The following is a 21790-nucleotide window of genomic DNA, read 5'->3' as shown; positions in this document are numbered from 1 at the left end:
AGTCGGAACTGGGGTTCAGTGCCGTCGGGGGCTTCTTTCCCCCTCCCGCCAGAGAAAGCCAGCCAGGCACTCCGCCGCCTTCCTCTCTGCGCACGCATCTCCGTACCTCAGCTCTTTGCCGTTCCTTCTCCGTGAGCTTTCCTCTTTCCTTCTAGATGTAGAATTTCCACTCAGCCAGCTTTCCTGTGGTTCTGGATGGTGTCCGTTCTATCTTTTAGTTGTAATTTTGAAATTGTTGTGCGGGGAAGCAGTTTAGGTGCTTACCTATGCCGCCATCTTGGTTTCTCCAAACCTTTGATTCTTAAAGGATGCTGACCAACAGAATTTTGACTTAAATGAAACTTTTTTGGAAAACAAAGACAGATCATTAGAGTATGTGTTATCAAATCCAAAATGCCATTAATTTTCAAATTCTTCATTGCCCCATCACTTAAAAAGAAAAAAAAACATTGCCAATTTAGCTATGACATAATGTTTTCTTATCACGTTGATTGCGAGATATATTCAAACTTTAGGTAGTTAAAATTGTATCTTGTAATTAATGAAATGTAATATTTTATAATACATAGACTTGTCTATCAATATATTTAATGAATAAATTGTTTTTGTGAGAGCAATCCAATTCTGAAATATAGTCACTGGGTGATATAAAATAATTTTATTGTATATAAAACAGTGAGAGGACACTGACCATCTATTTTCTATCTTCTCTGAGGACAGAAGAGGAGGAAGAGCAGCTAATACATTACTGATTTCAGTTTGCTTGTCTAATTTATTGATTAACTAATATCCCCACTTCATCCCACTAAGGATTTATGGTAAATAAGAAGATTACATACAATAAAATAATTAAGAAAATAAGAAAAAGGAAACTTGAACTGGGGAAAAAACAGATCGTAAGAACCTATGTTATTTTGATTAGATATAGAAATAATTTATAAATAACAAAATAGGCCCTAGATTTTAATTTTTCACTGTTATTTTAAAAAGGTAAAACATATTTATCTGTGAGTGTTGAGGGACACTTTTGCCTTAAGTATAGGATCCTGTTAATCCCAAAGAATTCCTATGACACAGATTATTACAATCTACTATTAAGTGTTAAAAGATAGATACCAAATGAAAGTATGGTCGAGAGAAATTAAATACTGGGGAGAAAAATAACCCCAAAATATCAGTAGCTCTCTCTTGCAAATATTAATTTGGTTGTACCAATAGATAAAGTAGGATTAAAATGAAGACTAGTAGACTAGTGGATGAAGTCTGTGTATGTTCAAATGTTAAAACTGGTCTATGGAACAGATGCTACTAAACTCTCTCAGGATGTAGGTGGGTAAAATGAGTGAGCACCACCTCAGTGGAAGATGCTGACTGGAATGAATATGACTGCAAGCAGGTTCTCCACAAAGTGGGCTTCACTCAGGCTCTATACAGTAATCAGTAAACACAGCCAAAAACGATCCAAGGAACTGTGTGAACATTTAGATGTATTTCAGCATCGCGAACTCGAATAACTGTCTGCTGATAGATCAGTTCAAGTGTTTCAAATGTAGGACCTTTTTGTATTTAGTCATCCCACATTTTCTGTTCTCTCCGTATCAGGTAACATAAGCATCTGCTTGTGGCACATACCTTAAGTTTTCTAAGAAACCAGAGAAACTGACACAAGAACAAGTGTGGTGGATGGACATGTCCAAAAACCCTTCTCTGAGGAAGGACTCCTCCACAACCAACGCACATAGTCCTTGCTGTGCTATCAATTACACTGCCATGCTCCAGTCCCAACCCCCTCATTGCTATGGCTGGCCCAGCACAGCTATTTAATCTCTCTGGCTTTAGTGATTAGTTCAGGGATCATCACTGTACTAAAGCAGGGCCAATCAGAGTTTTTACTAAGAGTTTTCATTGATGCTAGAGCTTTTTCTATCGGATGATGCTGAATAGAAGATGTTGCAACTGCTTGTAGCTACCCTTCCTTTCTAAATTCAAGAAAGAAAGAATCAGGCCACTAGGCAAAGAAAAATAAAGAAGGAGATGGAGGGAAAGAAAGTCTTGATGACAGAGTTTGAGCCCCAATATCTAGTAGTACCAGTAGTTTATCCATTTACATGAATAAATAAATTACTTCTGTTAGAAGCTTGAATTGGACTTGTGTAAATTACAATGAAGAGAGTTTGTACAGTAATTGAAACAAGTAGATTGTATTATACTCTTCGACTTTTAAAAAACCTGAGACTGATATCCATGTATGCATATTTGAATCTATAAAATAATTGTACAGTGGTGGCATATTTTAATGTTAATGTGTGTTTAAAGGCAAGAAGTTTCTAGATCATAGAAGTAAGTGATACAGATAACTAAAAAAGGGTAGGTAATTGAAAGTAATTTGTATTCAGTTTTCTAATACTTAAAATAATGAAGAGAGGAGGGGAGTGGGAGAAAAGAAGGCATTTATCCTCCTGATTATGTTTTCCTAGGCACAATTAAAAGAGGTTTGCACTTGTTGAGAACACAGGAGTTTGGTATGCAGGGGGAGGGGGAAAGTGGCACAGAAATGTACTGGGAAATGAAGGAAAGCGGCCCAAGGTCACAGTGGTGCTGCAGACAGTGCCCTGAATAAACCGGCCACTCATCAACAATTGGGAGCTAGGAATAGCTATTTCTCTTGGGCAAGACAGCATAAAGTCATTGGATAATAAATAGTTTTCCAGAATGAATTTTCATAAACTCTAACATTTAAACTACTTTAATAACTGACAGGAAAATAACTGTCACCTAGCATTAAGATTCCTATGAGCTATATTCCACCTCAAGTTGAATTATAAAGAACTCTAATAACATTATCTCCCTGTTCTCAGAATAATTACCTATCCTACACTTCCTAAATATCCTTATTACAACCTCAAATAGTAACCTTTAAGAAACCTTAAATTAGGCTATGTACCTTCTGGCTATTCTCTGTGGGTGCTAAGGGTCTGAGAAGGCACTTGACCACTGGAATGCATCAAATGTGAGTCTGCTACTGTAAGCAGATTTCTCACAGTTATTCACCTAACAACTGTTTCATTATATGTACTTTGGGGATTTTCAGAAATAATATATATTAGTAAGAAATAGATCTATTAGTACTGGATCCTAATAGACTTTTTGGCCTGCCTTCAAAACAAAATTAGTCTACTGAAATAACTTACGCTAAAAAGTGTCACTCAGTAATTAAAGACAAAGCATGCGTGTCAAGACTCATGAATTTATTGATGGCTTCTGACACTGGTGAGTTTGCATGCTTTGGGAAAAAAATTAATCTTCAAATTTTACATTGATACTAAGGACTCATTATAGAAGGTTTGTAAGGATTACCATATGTCTTAAAGCATTTCAATATTCATGGATGTAAGCAACATTGAACTTAATAACAACCAAAGAGCATGGGTTTTTAATTTTGCAAAAAAGAGCATTACTAAGCACTGCACTGTATTTTTTTTTTTAAATAAATCTTTATTCAGATTATTACAATTATTTCTCCTTTTTTCCCCCATAGCTCCCCTCCAGCCATTTCCCACCCCACCTTCTGCCCTTATCTACCCCCCCACTGTCCTCATCCATAGGTGTATGATTTTTGTCCAGTCTCTTCATGAACCCCCCCATACCCCTTTCCCCCTGAGAATTATCAGTCCACTCCCCTTCTATGCCCCCGATTCTACTGTATTCACCAGATTATTCTGTTCCTCAGGTTTTTAATTCACTTGATTTTTAGGTTCACTTGTTGATAGATATGTATTTGTTGTTCACAATTTTTATCTTTCCTTTTTTCTTCTTCCTCTTCTTTAAGAATACCTTTCAGCATTTCATATAATACTGGTTTGGTGGTGATGAACTCCTTTAGCTTTTTCTTGTCTGTGAAACTCTTTATCTGCCCTTCAATTCTGAATGATAGCTTTGCTGGGTAGAGTAATCTTGGTTGTAGGTTCTTGCTATTCATCACATTGAAAATTTCTTGCCACTCCCGTCTGGCCTGCATAGTTTCTGTTGAAAAGTCAGCTGACAATCGTATGGGTGCTCCCTTGTAGGTAACTAACTGTTTTTCTCTTGCTGCTTTTAATATTCTCTCTTTGTCTTTTGCTCTTGGCATTTTAATTATGATGTGTCTTGGTGTAGTCCTCTTTGGATTCCTTTTGTTTGGGGTTCTGTGGGCTTCCTGGACTTGTAAGTCCATTTCTTTCACCAGGTGGGGGAAGTTTTCGGTCATTATTTCTTCAAATAGGTTTTCAGTATTTTGCTCTCTCTCTTCTTCTGGCACCCCCATAATTCTGATGTTGGTACGCTTGAAGTTGTCCCAGAGTCTTCTTACATTATCTTCAACTTTTTGGATTTTTTTTTTTGCTTTTTGCTTTTTCGGTTGAGTGTTTTTTGCTTCTTTGTATTTCAATTCTTTGACTTGATTTTTGTGTTCTTCTTGTCTGTTTTTGGGTCTCTGTATAATATTTTTTATTTCAGTCAGTGTATGTTTAATTTCTAGTTGGTCCTTTTTCATCTCTTCGAGGGTCTCGTTATATTTATCGGCCTTTTCTAGGATATTCTTAAAAAGCCTTATAACCGTGGTTTTGAATTCTATATCCAGTCGTTTGTTTTCCTCCATTTCTTTCGTTTGTGATCTGATTCTTAGACGCCGCATTTTCACTGCTTCCCTGAGTTGGTAGATTTGTGTGCTAGGTTTCCAATTTGGCCCAGTGGGTCTGCCTCCCCAGTTAACCTGAGGTGGACACTCTTGGTTCACACCTTTGTGGACTGTGTGTACAGCCTTGTTGTAATTAAGTCTTTATTGTTGTTGGTATCACTGGGAAGAATTGACCTCCAGGCCAGTTGGCTGTAAGGATCAGCTGTGTCTATGCTGGGAGAAGTCCGGTGCTGGAGACAGCCTTATAGGATTAGACTTGCCAAATTGCAATAGCCTCTGTGCTCAGCTTGGATGGGGTGGAGTCTCAGTCTTGGCTTCCCATCAGCCTTGCCCTTGCTAGCACGTGTGTGCCTTCAGTCCTCTGCCTTCCCGGCTCCCGATTCTCCGCCCGAGAGTCCAAACTCCCCCCACAAGAGCGTGGGTCTCCGGGGGCTCGCCTGGAACTGGGGTTCACTGCAGTCAGAACTGGGGCTCACTTCAGTCAGAACTGGTGTTCAGTGCCATCAGAAGCCTCTGACTCCCTTCTGTTAGGGAAAGCCTGTGGCAGCCCCCGCAGCCTTTGTGCGCACTGGCGCGAGCGGACTTTCAGTCTTCCGCCTTCCCCGGCTCCCGAGTCTCCGCCCGAGAGTCCAGACTCCCCCCACAAGAGCGTGGGTCTCCAGGGGCTCGCCTGGAACTGGGGTTCACTGCAGTCAGAACTGGGGCTCACTTCAGTCAGAACTGGTGTTCGGTGCCGTCAGGAGCCTCTGACTCCCTTCCGCTAGGGAAAGCCTGTGGCAGCCCCCGCAGCCTTTGTGCGCACTGGCGCGAGCGGACTTTCAGTCTTCCGCCTTCCCCGGCTCCCGAGTCTCCGCCCGAGAGTCCAGACTCCCCCCACAAGAGCGTGGGTCCCCGGGGGCTCGCCTGGAACTGGGGTTCACTGCAGTCAGAACTGGGGCTCACTTCAGTCAGAACTGGGGTTTTGTGCCGTCAGGAGCCTCTGACTCCCTTCTGTTAGGGAAAGCCTGTGGCAGCCCCCGCAGCCTTTGTGCGCACTGGCGCGAGCGGACTTTCAGTCTTCCGCCTTCCCCGGCTCCCGAGTCTCCGCCCGAGAGTCCAGACTCCCCCCACAAGAGCGTGGGTCTCCGGGGGCTCGCCTGGAACTGGGGTTCACTGCAGTCAGAACTGGGGCTCACTTCAGTCAGAACTGGTGTTCGGTGCCGTCAGGAGCCTCTCACTCCCTTCCGCTAGGGAAAGCCTGTGGCAGCCCCCGCAGCCTTTGTGCGCACTGGCGCGAGCGGACTTTCAGTCTTCTGCCTTCCCCGGCTCCCGAGTCTCCGCCCGAGAGTCCAGACTCCCCCCACAAGAGCGTGGGTCCCCGGGGGCTCGCCTGGAACTGGGGTTCACTGCAGTCAGAACTGGGGTTCAATGCGGTCGGGGGCTCCCTTCCCCCTTCCGCCAGAGAAAGCCAGCCAGGCACTCCGCCGCCCTTCCTCTCTGCGAGCACAAAGACCCTTTGCCGTACCTCCAATTCTCTGTGAGCTTTTCTCCTTCCTTCTAGTTGTAGAATTTTCACTCAGTCAGCTTTCCTGCGGTTCTGGATGGTGTCCGTTCTGTCTTTTAGTTGTAGTTTTGAAATTGTTGTGCGAGGCAGCAGTTTAGGTGTTTACCTATGCCGCCATCTTGGTTTCTCCTGCACTGTATTTTTATGCCTAAGTAATTTTCAATAATCCTCATGGGTTTTTTGTTGTTGTTGTTGTTGTTCTTGGACTGACTCTGTACAGGACTATTTTAGTCATTCCTATTTACCATGACAATAAGACAGATGAAGTAATTATTTGTCTACAGTCACTTGTTTGGAACACAATATATTGATAACTATTCTACCTCGAGCATCATGCTAGGCACTCTCTTGTGTAGCACAACTGTTCCATGACAATCAACGGGCTTTCTAATCAGACATTATTTTTTGTAATCAAAGTCAACTAGGCTACTACTTAAGATGTCTTTGGTGCCTGATGGTTTTTTCAATTATCAAACCCTTCCCAGGGTTTCTGATGATACTGTAATAAACTTAAAGGAATTTATTAACAACTTTTTATCAAAAGCCTGGTGGAGACAAGTGGCTCTTGAGAAGAATAGGCCCGGGGATTTGCTAACCATGAACATCATTAGATTTGCTGACTAGCAGTGCCAAGACAAACCATCAGGAAGAGTTATGCCAGTACAAAATTATTTTAGTTCCTTAGATCTTACTATTAAGACTTGGCTGTCATAAGTCAATATAAGAACCAGCCACATGAAGAATGATTTTGTGCCTTAAATGACAACAATAACATCAACAAAAGTATTACAATTAAATGATCTATTGGGTTGTTCAATGTTTCTTTAAGATTGATATATTAATCTTTACATTTAATGATAAGACAATATTTCTTCTAATGCATTTTGTAAGACTCATGTAATTAGGTTCATGTACTGAGAACTGTAACTTTTTTGCTGTGACTGTCAGGATTTTAACCACCACATTCAATTCTCAATTGAAGTAACTAATCGCAGTCTTATTTTCACTCGAAACAAACGCCTTTCACTTTTTCTCCTATTACTGACTTTGGTTCTTTCCTCTCTCTCTTCTCACACCCTCAACTTAACTCCTAGCTATCTTTCAAGTATTAGCTCAAGTTGTCCCTGACCTTTTTAAAAAAATATATTTTATTGATTTTTTTTACAGAGAGGAAGGGAGAGGGATAGAGAGTCAGAAACATCGATGAGAGAGAAACATGGATCAGCTGCCAAGGTACATGCCCTTGACCAGAATCAAACCCGGGACCCTTCAGTCCGCAGGCTGACACTATCCACTGAGCCAAACCGGTTAGGGCCCTGCTTTTAAGACTGTTCCCAGACATGCCTCATTGAATTACGTGCTCCTTCCTCTGTATTGTTCTCCTGCCTATTCCTCTAACACTGGCGACTTGGGGTGATCCCTGTTTTCTCACTTCTTTCCTCTAACCTATGTATTCTTTGTCTAATTCGGAATCTTCAGTGCCCAGCCCTTAACAAGTGCTTAGTACACATTCAATCACTGAGAGGGTACAGAGGTCTAACTCTACTACTTGCTAGAAAGTGAGAATGTAGAACCTGGAGGAAGAGAAGGAGTTGGTTTGAGGCCACAGCAAGGATGTCTGGGAGATGGTCAAAAGCTGCTATGCTGGGCATTATTCTTTTGCTGCCATGTTCTGGCATATTACCTTTGATCTACATGGCTCATATTTAGCATATGGTATTTAAAATATGAACATTAATATATATGTGCTCATGTTTTGTTGTTTTAAATTCTCACCTGAGGATATGTTTTTATTGATTTTAGAGAGACAAGAAGGGGGAGAGAGAGAGAGAAACCTTGATGTGAGAAACATCAATTGGTTGCCTCCTGCATGCACCCTGACAGGGGATCAAACCCCCAATGCAGATCTGTGCCCTAGCTAGTATCAAATCCACAACATTTTGGTGCAGGACGACACTCCATCCAACTGAGCCACTAGGCCAGGGCATATGTGCACATGTTCTTGAATAACATATGAGAAACCAAACCACTGCTCTATTTATACTTTCAAAATTTAATAATATTTACAAGAATATTAGCAGTATAAGAATACATGTAATCAGTCCTAGCTGGTTTGGCTCAGTGGATAGAGTGCTGGCCTGTGGACTGAAGGGTCCCAGGTTCCATTCCGGTCCAGGGCACATGCCCGAGTTGTAGGCACGATCCCCAGTAGGGGGCGTGCAGGAGGCAGTTGATCAATGATTCTCATCATTGATGTTTCTATCTCCCCGTCCCGCTTCCTCTCTGAAATCAATAAAAATATATTAAAAAAAAGAAAAAGAATATGTGTAGTCAGATAATGTAATTAAATGTATATGCATATTTGTGTTTAGGACAGATGGAGTTTTATAGGTGAGTCAATAAATGCATATGGAGGTAAACATGCTAAAGATTTATAAGATGTTCCACTGAATAAATGAAATCATTACTGTCCTCATTAAAACAATGATAGAAAATCTATACTTGCTTTTTAGTAGAAAGTGGTATTTCATTTATGTGTGGTTTTATTTCAACTGTAGTATCACTGGATCAACTGTGAGAAAATATTTAAATCTCACAAATTCAAGCACCTTCTGTTTCCTAAATGTTCACATGTTGTATATATGTGCACAGAGAATATTCACCAAATAAATTGTTTACTGACTAATGCAAGAAACTCAGTTTAAAAATAAAAATGATAATTTTTTTTATGAAGTGTGCCATTTCTGGAAACTCAAATAAAAAGGATAAGGATTCTTTCGCTTCTCATTTAAAAGCATAACATTTTTGTTAGTATTTTACTTAAAATTTCTTGGCCCTGATGACAAAAATTTATGGCTTTAGATTAACTACTTTAATGACGTGACACAGAAGGAGCAAAACATTCTTTTCTATCTATGGTGTTGGGGTGATTGCCTTTTCAGGAGAGAAAAGAACAACAGATAAATCTTTGTCTGGTAGGTCTGTTCCCAACTCTCCTTTTTAGTTTAACTCTCAAAGGTAATACATATTTAGTGAGCAGACTGGTGCCATAAAAGTATGTCTGAAATGAGATAACCATTTATAATATGTGCATGCATTTAAAGACTCATTATTACAGAAAAAATGATTTACATTTCCTATACTAAGCAAACGTACTTAGTGTCTACTTAGCTTTAGCAATGTCTTAAAACTACCTATGAAAACAATCACTTGCTATTAGCTGTTGCAGGTCTGCTTTTTATAAATATAACCCAATCACAATAAATTAAAGGCAAGTCACTTGACTGTCTGGTTACATTAGCTAAATTTGTGGCTGACAATGCTGAACAGAAAGTGACAGGGTTTTCTCAACCGGTTTACATATCAATTTTTCTGGGGAAAGCAGGAATCATTATCTTTATCAAAATATCTAAAATTTTCTTCCTAAGACAATGCCTCTGAATTTCATTGATGAGAGTTTAATTGTTCTACTCATAAATAGATAGAAATAAGTAGGCACTGAAATTCTTCAATCCATAAAGTTATTGGTTGGGAGGTAAAAATGTTATTTTTCTTGATGTTGTCCAACTCTGGGGTGGGGACATTACCTATGTGAGTGCCTAGAAACAAGATGCAGATCTGGGGCTGCTTAACTCTATAGCTAATGTCCTTTCCTTCCCATCACTACTCCTCCTTTACATATGTTGACTCCTTTGTACAAAAAAATAAACAAGTCTCTCTGCCTTCCTATGCTACCCCATCCCCAATCCCCAATGCACAACTGTATTTTCCTTATATCATTGTGTCCCTGCTCCTCCAATGTGTGTGTGTGTGTGTGTGTGTGTGTATTTTTAAGTCATAATCTCCCAGCACCTTGGAATGTAACCTTATTTATAGACTAGAAGCCCGGTGCACGAAATTTGTGCACTTGGAGGGGGGAGTCCCTCAGCCCGGACTGCACCCTCTCGCAGTCTGGGAGCCCTTAGGGGATGTCTGACTGATGGCTTAGGCCCGCTCCCTATGGGGAGCGGGCCTAAGCCATCAGTCAGACATCCTTAGTGTTGCCGCAGAGGTGGGAGAGGCTCCCACCACTGTTGCTGCGCTAGCCAGCCATGAGCCTGACTTCTGGCTAAGCGGCGCTCCCCCTGTGGGAGCACACTGACCACCAGGGGACAGCTCCTGCATTGAGCATCTGCCCCCTGGTTGTCAGTGCGTGTCATAGCGACCAGTCGTTTTGCTGTTCGGTCGATTTGCATATTAGCCTTTTATTCTATAGGATAATTTGTTATTATGGGCAAGGCCTCTGATTAAATTTTTTTTTGGTAGTTAAAGGGAGGGGCAGAATTTTCACTTGAGCCTGAAGCTAAAATTGCCCTTAGCTCAAAAATCTGCATACCACTGAGACACATCATTCTGAACCCCCACACTGTTCTATTACGTGTATAAGTATTGGGAACCATCTTATCTCTTTAGTGAAAGGAAACTTTTGTTATGTTACAATGACTAACTTTATCTCATGAGTTATGTTTTGGCTTCAAGCCTGTATCCAGTATTCATGAAGCAACTTCAGCTCTTCTGTCCAATATTTACCTGGCATATCTTTTATTTTATTTTCTCTAAATCTTCCTAGATTTTTATGTATTAGATAGGAATAGCCCATGGACACAGACAATAGTCTGGCAAATGCCTGGAAGGGGCAGGTGCAGGGTGGAGGAGATCAATGGGGAAAAAAAAACTAAAACAAAGGGACATCTGTAATACTTTAAACAATAAAGATGCATTTTAAATACAGGAAAATATTTTAGTTGAAAAGAGTTTTATGTGAAATAATATAAGTAACTGCTCTACACTGTACTTTATATTCTCAACTCCTCTCAAAGAGATATTAATTAACCCTATGTTCACTTAATGTTAATTGACCCTATGTTTATTGACTGCAGGACTGACTTCCACCACACTGACCCGCACTGACTGCTACAGGGGCTGCAGATCAGACCCTGCTTTTCTCTCCCGGCCTCTATCCAGGCCTGATAGCAGCCCCCTCAGCAGTCAGTGCTGGGTCGCAGCGGCAACCCAGGGCTGACTGTAGGATTGACTTCCAGTTGGTCGAGCCTCTGGTCGTTGTGGATGTGACAGACCCAGGGTTTTTATATATTAGGATAGGGTCTTAACATAGGTAATCAAGTGAAAGTAAGGGCATTAGAGCAGGCCCTAATCCAGTATGACTGGTGTCCTTATAAAGGGGGAAATTTGGGCACAGAGACATGCATAGCAGGAAGGCAATGTAAAGAGACAACAGAAGATGGTCATCAACAAAGGAGGAGAGAGGCCTGGAACAGATCCTTCCCTCGCAGCCCTCAGAAAGAACTAACACTTGATCCTGGACTGTGAGTCTCCAGAACTGTGAGACAAAAAGTTTCTGATCTTTAAGTGGCCCAATCTGAGGTACTTTGTAACGGAAGCCCTAGTAAACTAATATAGTAGGTTTTGGACATAAAAGCTATAGTGAGTGGGCATTCAGTGAAGAAATAGCATGAATAAAGGCAGGACTGAGCTTGCATTTGGGAGAGACAATTGAGACCATAGCAGATGAGATAGGAAAGATTAAGTGGGAGTCACTGTAGGAGGACCAGTGTCATTCGACTCTATAGACTCCCTTCCTATAATTTCCATGTTCAATCTGTGGTACATTGTTTTGTTCTTATTCATGGAGACTCATACAATTATAGGCTGGAAACAAATTCAGAGATCATTCCTTTAAATTACATAATGCTGTACAAGTTTTCAAAATTCTTTATATAAATCCTTCATCATATGTTCCCTTACAAAGTTGTCATCTGTCTTAGTATGAATTTATTAATACACTAGAGGGAGGCCCGGTGCACAAAATTCGTGCGGGGAGAGGGAGGATCCTCAGCCCGGCCTGCACCCTCTCACAATCTGGGACCCCTCAGGGGATGTCCAACTGCTGGTTTAGGCCCGGCAGTCAGACATCCCTCTTGTAATCTGGAACTGCTGGCTCCTAACTGCTTACTTGCCTGCCTAATCACCCTAACCACTCTGCCCACCTGCCTGATGCCCCTAACTGTTTGCCTGCCTGCCTGATCGCCCCTAACCACCTCTGCCTCGGCCCCTGCCACCGCGGCTTCATCAGGAAGGACGTCTGGAATGACATCCGGAAGGTCGTTCGGCTGTCCAACCTAATTAGCATATTACACTTTTATTATTATAGATAATACAGTATTTAGTCTGAATTGGAAAGGCTTACATAAGAAGTGCTTCAGGGCCATTACAGGATACTGAGCTAAAGATACCCAGACAATTTAGAACACTAGGAATGACCTATTAGACAAGTACTGTGGCAAGGAAAACTCTTGAAAGTAAAGTGGCCGAGGGGAAGGTGTTTCATAAATTCTGAAACTGAAGATCTACAAACAGTCAGGGTACCTTTTGAAAATGTGATTAAGGTATCATCACTATCTTTAAAGAAAATGAACATGTTTTGTACAAATACACTATTCTACTTATATTCTAAAGGGGCCCAGTGTCTTCAAGTTAAAAATACCTGCCTTGTCTAAAGAAAACAAGATAAAAGAAACACTTGATAAGGAAACAATTTCAGAATGGCAGTGAAATCCTATTAAGCAAGTGGTTGGAATTTATGCTTTTAATTGGGGTAGGGGGCAATCTGGCAACTTTGAAGACTTTGGACTGTTGTTTGGCATCTGCCTCTACTAACTATTCCACTGAAATCGTTGTCACTAAAGGTACCAGTGGTACAGTTGTTAGTGAAATGATATATCTTACTTGACAGATGTTACTTGATCTCTGTACATTTGACACTGTTAACCACCAACACCACACTTGGTTTTCTTCCAACTCTAAGGGTGGTTCTTTCTCATTTTTGAGGGATCTTATTATCAATCTTAAGTCTCTGAAAAGTCTGAAATTTTTAAATATCAAGGTTTCCCCAAGGTCTAGCCTTTTCTCTTTCAAGAGCACCAGTGATGGAAAATCTCATTTTAAATGATGTAAAGGCTGATCAGTAACTCCTTAAGTACCTGCCTAACCCAAGACACAGCAGCTGAGTGGTGCAGCTGTACAGGTGCTGAGGCTGACCCTGGGTAGACAGACCCTCGGAGTCCTCCTGAACACTGAGAGCTGTTACCATTTCTCCAAATCTGCAGGGGCTGCAGAATTCAAGGAGCAGCCTGGCCCACAGCCTCCTAACATTTTTTAGAGCTGGATGTTCATAACTCAGTTGCAATCATTCATCCTGGCAGTAAGCACTGCCTGACCCTCTACAGAAACATCTCCCTTCCAAGGCTTTCCAGAGGGCTGTCTAGGCAGAGAAAGGAATGGGGTTGGTGCTGTGTGACTTTTAGTAGGATAGCCCAAGGGTAAGTGATTAATCACCTATTAAATCTAGGGCCAACCAATCAAAGTTTAGTTCCATTTTCACTAACCTCTCTTTCTTCAGACACTGAGAACAACAACAAAATACGTACATTGAAATAAATCAGAAAAACGAGAAAAAATAAAAAGCTTGTTCTTTGCAAATACCTATGGATGACTTCTTTGTAAGATTGATTAAGTAGAGAAAGAAAAACTGACAAGACTAGTAAGCAAAAAAGAACATACACTGAGATATAACATATAGTGACAGATAAGTTATAAAACAATAAATATCACATGCAGAGATATGGCACCAGATGTGGGAAAACATAGAGTCTGAATGGTATTTGTTTGGCATATGATGACCAGAACTGAGGTGTAGAGACAGAAAGCCAGAACAGACCAATTTTATAGAAGAGATTGGAAAAGCAACTTAAGATGTACCATCATAAAAGCCACCAGGGAATGTTGTATCACCTATCACAGATATACTCTAAATAGCCTCTGAGCTCAAGCCTTGGCCGATTTTGCTCAGTGATTAGAGCATCGGCCCATAGATCAAGGGATCTTGGGTTTGATCCCCGGTCAAGGGCACTTACCTAGGTTGCAGGTTTGATCCCCAGCCCCAATCGGGGTGTGCGCAGGAGGCAACCAGTCGATGTCTCTCTCTCCCCATCCTCTCTCCTTTCCACTTTCTCTTTAAATATCAATGGAAAAAATATCCTTGGGTGAGAATAAATTAAAAAAAAAAGCCTTGCCGAAACCGGTTTGGCTCAGTGGATAGAGCGTCAGCCTGCGGACTGAGAGGTCCCGGGTTCGATTCCGGTCAAGGGCACGTACCTTGGTTGCGGGCACATCCTCAGTACGAGGTGTGCAGGAGGCAGCTGATCGATGTTTCTCTCTCATCGATGTTTCTAACTCTCTATCCCTCTCCTTTCCTCTCTGTAAAAAATCAATAAAATATAAAAAAAAAAAAGCCTTAAGAGGTTTTTTAGAAAGTAAGGGAAATTCCCAGGGAATAAACCAAATGGAGCTCAAAAGCAGAGTTACGCCGGAGCTGAGCCAATGCGGTCCAGTTTGCCAGTCTCAGTAACAAAGGGGTCCAAAATACAATGATGGTGGCAGGACAGGAGCTAAACCTGTTGTACTACATAAGGTGTAGATCTGAATTGAGACCCTCACTTTAAGCTGGGGCACTCTAAATGAAAAGGTGAACTAGAAAAAACCCCGTATCTTTCAAGAAGGAGAGAACACGCAACATGTGTTTCTTCAAGGATTCCAGGTAGGTTCTGTGTATTCCTCTTATTCCTTCCTCAAACCTTCCCGTGAAGGTAACTAATATCCTGGACTCTGTGTCTGGGTTTACATGAAGCTCTACTTGTTTTTGATAAAAATGGTATACTGAAAGTCTTCTGTGCCTTGAGTTTTTCATTCATTATCGTGTATAAAAACTAAATCCTGTTTACTAATAACCACAAGGAATGAGACACAATTAACATTCAATTAATAAAAAAGAAACAAAATATCCAAACCACCTATGTATTGTAATGTATTTTAATACCAATGCTAGGTAAAAACAAAAGGAAAAACACAAAGCAGAATAAACTTCAATTTCCATTCCTAAGTTTTAAAAACTTACTCCCACCCTATGACGCCTTCCTACATATGGATTCTTAACTTCTTTAGACAGGGACCCAGAACTAATGCTAAAGCCCCGACGGAGCCCCAGGGATGTTTCCCAGCACGGCTCTCCCCAGAAGGGCAGGCCCTCAGTTGGAAAGCCGGGGGACGCCCAAAGTGGTGCTGGGGGCAGAGAGGAGGGCGCCTCCCTCGGGGAAAGAGGCTGAGGAGTACAGGGGTGTAAAGTAAGGTCCCCCATAGTTGGGGGGACCAAAACAGAGCCCCGATGCTAGGGGAAAGCATACTGTTCCCCCTGGGAAAGGAGGCCTAGCAACCCCCACCTCCTCCGGTGGACAGAAATCATTAGTTGGCAGACTGCCCATCTTGCTCCGGTTATAGAACCAAACTTGGACCAGGTCCTTCCGCAGCCGAAGCTGCCCAGCGATGCGGCTCATTTGCTGGGCTGTGGGCTTCGGGCACTGAAGGAAGAATTGCTCCAGGTTGTTTCCGATGCGCCTCTCCCTGCTTGCCCGTCTCCACTTCTGAGCCTGCTGCAGGATCATCTCCATTCTGCATAAGCCCAGAAGGTTCTTGGTGTCCACTTCCTCCAGCCACTTTCTCAGCAGCGGGCGCAGCTTCCACCTGTTGGCGAGGCTGAGCTGCTGGGCCTCGAAGCGGCAGATGGTCGTCTGGCTAAGCACCTTTCCAAAAAGAGCGCCCACAGCGAACCCCACGTCGGCTTGCGAGTACCCAAGGGTCATCCTCCTCTCTCTCAGCTCCTTGGCCAGCTGCTCCATCTCTTTCTCTACGGCCGAGAGGTCCTCGGGCAGGGCCAACCTCGGGATGTACCGCAGGGCACTGTGGGGGCCCCGGAGAGTGCCTTCCGAGGGGCTCTGCAGCCAGGCCCCTGCCTCGCCAGCTCCGAGCCGGGCCTCACAGGGCACCACTCCGCCTCGCAGTTTGTATGACGGGGGACTCAGGGGCACCCTCCACACCTCACGGCCCGGGCAGACTCCCATCTGGATCCCTGGTCTGACCATCAAGCTGCCAGGGGCCGCCTGGGCACTCAACCAAATTGGGGTGTCAACACCCACTAGCATTGGCCCTCTGGGCCCACCCCCACCACCAACTGGCTGAGGGGACAAGTGTGAGGGTTTGCGCTCCGCCATGGAGTAAAACCGCACCCCACGCAGGAAGTCTGGTAGGAACTGATGGCTCTCGAGGCTTCAGAACAGCCACCTACCTGCCTTGCCCTCGAGCCCCGCCCCCCAGAGGGCAGAGATGACAGTGCAGGCAAGAGAAACTGGCCAAGGGTGTGCTCCGCGGTGGGGAAAATATAGACCCACCCGTTAAGTCTTAGTATCTCCAGGGTTAAGGGAATGCGTCCTCTACCCTGAACTTTACTTTCAACTCCCTCCGAGGTGCAAGTCTCCCTGGGCTTTGCACCTCCAAGCTGCCTGGGATTCCTTAGTCACTCCTCCATCCTATCCCTGAAGGGACCTAGGAATTTACTTACAGCTCTTCAGAACTCAGGTATCTAATTCCTTTCTTCCACATGATCTGAACGACCCCGTTTGGCTTCACAAATGTTTGTTAAACGTCTATAGGCCAGGTAATTCTGGGACTAGCCTCCAATTCATTAACTGTCTCCTCATGCTATCTTGATGGTCACAAGTACTGCCAATAGTACTCTCCTTTGCACATGTTCACACCCTGTGTGTTCCCCAAGAAACCTAAACATCGCTGCCTGCCTTTCCAGTTAACATTAATTTGCTGTCAGAATCTACCCCTCACCCCCACACTTTGCCAGATTCCACTCTCTCACTGGGGCCAAGTTCTCGACTAATTCCATGTTTCTCCCACCAGCCCTTCAAGTCCTTCGCACCTCATCCTACTTCAGCTTCCAGGTTTAGAATTCCTGCCTATAATGGAGACTTATGTGCTTCATCTCCCTTCCCCCTGGAGGCAGGTCTCTGGACTGGCCTTACCAGCTCTTCCCCACTGATTGCTCCCTGCAATACCTGACTCACCAACACCAGGTTCCTCTAATCCTGGCTTCTCACACATCAGAGACCCGAGAATCTTAGAATATTTTCCCCTCCACTATGTCTGCAGCTCAGGCATCCAGTCTTAGGGCGTGGGTGGAAAAAGCCAATGAGGGAGGGGGAAGAGAAGAAAAACCTCACGTTCAAAGCTTCTAAGAAGACAGTGACCTGGGCTGGACAATCCTGTTCACTCTCCAATTCAAGCATGATGTGTCTCTGCCTCACCCACGTCTACTGAAATTGGTCTTCTTGAAATCACTGGTGACCTTCCAACTGTCAAATCTGATGGCTTTTAAAAAATCCTTATCCCATTAAATTTCTGTGTAGTATTGGACAATGCTGACTACTCCTCTTGCTCCTTCTCCTTTTTAAATTTCCATGAAATGCTGGTCCCAGCCAAATCTGTATTTCAGCCTTGACTTTTAATTTCCAGTTCTGTATTTCCCAGTGCCCCAAATAAAGTTCATTATCTGCATTTCTACACCTGCTTTCCTCCAAGGCTCTTTAAGCTGGTTAATGGCATCATTACCCAATTAAACCTAGGAATGGTTCTTGACTTTGCCTATACTTTGTAGGGAATCAAATCTTACTTAATAGGTCTTCTAAAACATCTGAACTCTGCCATTTCTCTCTAGCCTCATCTTACTGTTTTAATTTAGGTCACATTATTTTTCACCTGCATTATCATCATATATATAAAAGCCTAAGCGTCCGTTACGACTGGACGACTGGCCAGTAGCTATGACATGCACTGACCACCAGGGGGCAGAGGCTTAACGCAGGAGCTGCCCCCTGGTGGTCAGTGAGCTCCCACAGCCAACCTCCCGTGGCCAGCCAACCTTCTGCGGTCCCTACCCCCTGGTCGGCCCTGATCACCAGCCAGGCCGAGGGACCCGCACCCATGCACGAATTCGTGCACGAGGCCTCTAGTAACATTATAATTAGCCTCCTCTGCATCTCCTTTCAACTTTATCTTGCATACTGCTGTTAGAGTAGTTTGCCAAAAACCAACCAAACCTGACCAAACAAAAATCTAACCATGTCGTTTTCCTCTTAAAATTTTTTCAAAATCTAGCTCCTCTTCCCCCAGTCAACAATGTCAACATTGAAACTCCTGAGTATGGAACATGTGGCTTTTCATCATTTGGCCCCTCCTTCTTTTCCTCTCTCCCTCTCTCCATGCCTCCCTCTGCCAATTCTTTCCCAGCCTCATCTACCAAACACCCCCAACTCCCTGCACCCCACCTACCTGCATGCTCAGTGAGAATATCCCACTTTGCACTAAAGACGCCATGCTTTCATGATTATTACGCCTTATTCATGCTGTTCCTTTTGTCTGAAATGGCTTCCCCTACTTCTTGGTCTCAATCTCTCATGTCATTTGGGCTTCAGGTCTAATGTCATCTCATTAGACATACTCTCTAAAACAGTACCTATCACTCTCTGTTTCCTTCAGTACCCTTTATTTTTTGGCATTAGCAGTATTACCTCCTAATATATAATTGTTTGTTTATATGTTTATTGTCTGTTTCTCTGCTGCCAAGAGAGCAGGGACTATGCCTAGTTCACTGCTGTCTACAGTGCCCACAACTGTGCTTAGCTCACAGAAGGTGCTCAGTAAACATCTGCTGAATTTCTAGTCACCTTTAAGATACAGGTTAGAGGTCACTGTATGATAAAGCCTTCCTCCAGGCAGTTAGTTACTGCTTTTGTGGTTCTCCCCTTGACATATGTTTTCATTGTAACATTTATCTGAAATTATTTATTTTATGCCTCCATCTTTCCAACTAGAGTGTGAAGTACTTAGGGGCATGCCTGTAGGTATAAAGCCTGGGACATAACAGAACCCTGACTGATACACTGTCCAATAAAGGTTTGCTGAATGAATGAATGATTTTTCATCTTTACAATTCTGAGAGTAAAGCACATTTAGCTTCAGTTTAACCATGAGAAACTTGACCCTCCCATTCTTTCTCTCCTGTACCAGAATAAAGCCCTCAAACATCTCTTTCAAGATGGGGGCTAGCACCATGAGACTAAATTCAACAGCTCTACAGGTAATGAGGTTGTGGATATGGCTGTGTATATGATGATTTGTTTGTTGTCTGCATCTCCACTGCAACTACAGTCAGAATGTGTGCTGGCCAAGAGCAGGGCCCTTGTCTGTCTGGTTCACTATGAAATTCTCAGCAGCTGGAACTACATCTGCCACAGAGGGGGAAGCCAATAGGTATTTGTTTAATGTTAAATAAACGAATCTCTGCAGTGTTAATGGTGAAAAGATCTCCATATTTCTTTGAGATAAGTTTCAAGATGATGGTCTATGAAAAATAGTTTACAATATATAAAATTTTGCTTAAGAACAATTTTGCTCATATCTACTCTTTCCAGGTCTACCTACATGCTATTTTTTTCAAACTTACAAAGCAACCAGAATGAACAGAATGAAAGATCACAAAGAGGAGCAACAGACAGCAACTGTATAAATTAAGGCCCACAAATGGAAACCAGCCCCTTTGCAAAAAAGCACCACAGAGAAAAAGCTCATTAGTTGTCTAAAGCAACAGTTTACTAAAAATGTTTTTAGTGAATTGGACAAAAGTTCAACTGAATTTGAGGAAAGCTTATTATATTAACTGAGCTGAAACGTAGTAGCTAAAACCATTTACTAATGTAAAAAATAAGGCTATATTGACTGGAAGTTTTTAAAAATTAACTTGGATGCTCTCGATCAAGGTTTTCTCTGTACTTGGTCAGATCACATCTGCCAAGGTGCCTATCTCCTGGGTTATGCATATGTGCTGTCACAAATAAAAGCCCATACTCTTAAGGGAAGTCTTGACATCTCCTTAAAAGTGTATTTAATGGGCTATGGAAATGGGGTTATCCGGGAAAAAAGGCAGGAGCACATTTGGTTGGAACAGAAATAGAGTTCAGGGGACAGCAGGTGATGGGGATGCCTCAGACAACCAGCACTGTATGGGCTGTGGCGCTTGAAAAGCTAATCCATCACCTTCAACACATACAGAGGCCTCTCAGTAAGTGATTAGATTACAATGTAAGAAGCAGCTCAGTCTTATCCCTAGGGAATTAAGAAGTAAGGATAAAAATCACATGATCCCAGGACCCGTATATTTAGTCTCTAAATGGAGAGTAAAGAAACTGTCAGGAAAGCAGGACGGCTACACTTGCACAAGGAGAACTTAACAGTTTCTATTATTAGGATCCAGGAATTAAGAGAAGTTAACTTGTAAGCAGAAATGCACAAAGTGTTAAGATACGCATTATTAGGCTCTCCCTAAGTATCCTTTATTCTAAGATGGCAAGACCAACTGCCAAGATCCACTAACGGTTAAGAAGCAGGGAATAGTGGAGGACAGGTTAATAATAAGCATCCTTATAGGGCTTGGCTCAAGTCTCATCTCTTTGGCAAGCTCTGCCCATATTCTCAGGACCACAGTGATCTCCGACCCCTTTGAACTCCCTGCCTTTCCACTCTGATACCCTGGCTGCCCTAAACAGTTAGCTGTAGCTTCATGTTTTGGCTCTCTTTGTAGAAAATATGGAACCTCCCAAGTGGACATTACAGATATGATTTATTTTGTAGTTATGTAAAAATGTGCTAATGCACATGCTGTCCTCAGTGCTCTTAGCACAGCAAGTGCATAAAACACCTGATGTGAGGGAAGTCTGGCTTTGACTTACTCCATCATGCTGATCAATTATCTCATTGGCTTGGAAGGTAATCCTTGCTTCCTCATTTCTCCAAAAGCATCTCTCCCAGAGCAGCTCGTGCTCCAGATAGAGGATCAAGTTTCACTTAAAAATATATGTGAATTAATTTTTGTACAAGGGGACAAGCTAGACTCTAGCTTCATTATTTTGCATGTGGCTTTCCAACTCTCCCAGCATTATTTATTAAAGAGGTGTTATTTTCTCCATTGTGTGTTTTTGGCTCCTTTGTCAAGAAGATGTGCTACATATACACGATGGAATACTACTCAGCCATACGAAAAGATGAAATACTGCTATTTGTGACAAAATGGATAGACCTTGAGAATATTATGCTAAGTGAAATAAGTCAGTCAGAAAAAGCTGAGAACCATATGACTTCACTCACATGTGGGACATAAAATTGAAACAGATAGACAACAGCACGGTGGTTACCAGAGGAAAGGGGGTGAAAGGTAGTAAAGGGTAAAGGGGGCCAAATATATGGTGACGGAAGGTGAATTGACTTTGGGTGGTGGGCACACAATGCAGTAACAGGTCATGTATCAGAGAAATGTATACCTGAAGCGTATATAACCCTATGAACCAATGTCATCCCAATAAATTTAATTAAAAAAAGAATATATGTGAAGTTTCATTTTACATATATGTGAAATATATGTTTCCAAACAACACACACACACACACACACACACACACACACACACACGACATAAAAGCACAACTTTTTGAATGTGATTAGCTCAACAGAGCAGATGTAAGAATGGTGTAAAAGTCAGAGAGTGTGAGGCAGAGGAGATG

General features: G+C 42.6%; 2 protein-coding genes across 9 annotated transcripts in view; both read right to left on the bottom strand.

Annotated features, from left to right (window-relative positions):
• ARB2A (ARB2 cotranscriptional regulator A) overlaps nucleotides 1-21790 on the bottom strand; it is a 415332-nt gene that overhangs the window by 101403 nt on the left and 292139 nt on the right. The gene's annotated exons all lie outside the window — the stretch shown is intronic.
• Nucleotides 15362-16381, bottom strand: POU5F2 (POU domain class 5, transcription factor 2; the record flags this gene model as incomplete). Its single annotated transcript, XM_080678362.1, has 1 exon — nucleotides 15362-16381. One exon carries the CDS (start codon nucleotides 16379-16381, stop codon nucleotides 15362-15364), a length of 1020 nt encoding a protein of 339 aa, XP_080534488.1.

The sequence above is a fragment of the Plecotus auritus genome, assembly GCF_963455305.1.
Source record: "Plecotus auritus genome assembly, chromosome: 7".
In the NCBI taxonomy this organism is placed as follows: Eukaryota; Metazoa; Chordata; class Mammalia; order Chiroptera; family Vespertilionidae; genus Plecotus; species Plecotus auritus.
Note: the sequence above shows the minus strand (reverse complement) of the source record. Positions and strands in the feature narration are given on the sequence as shown.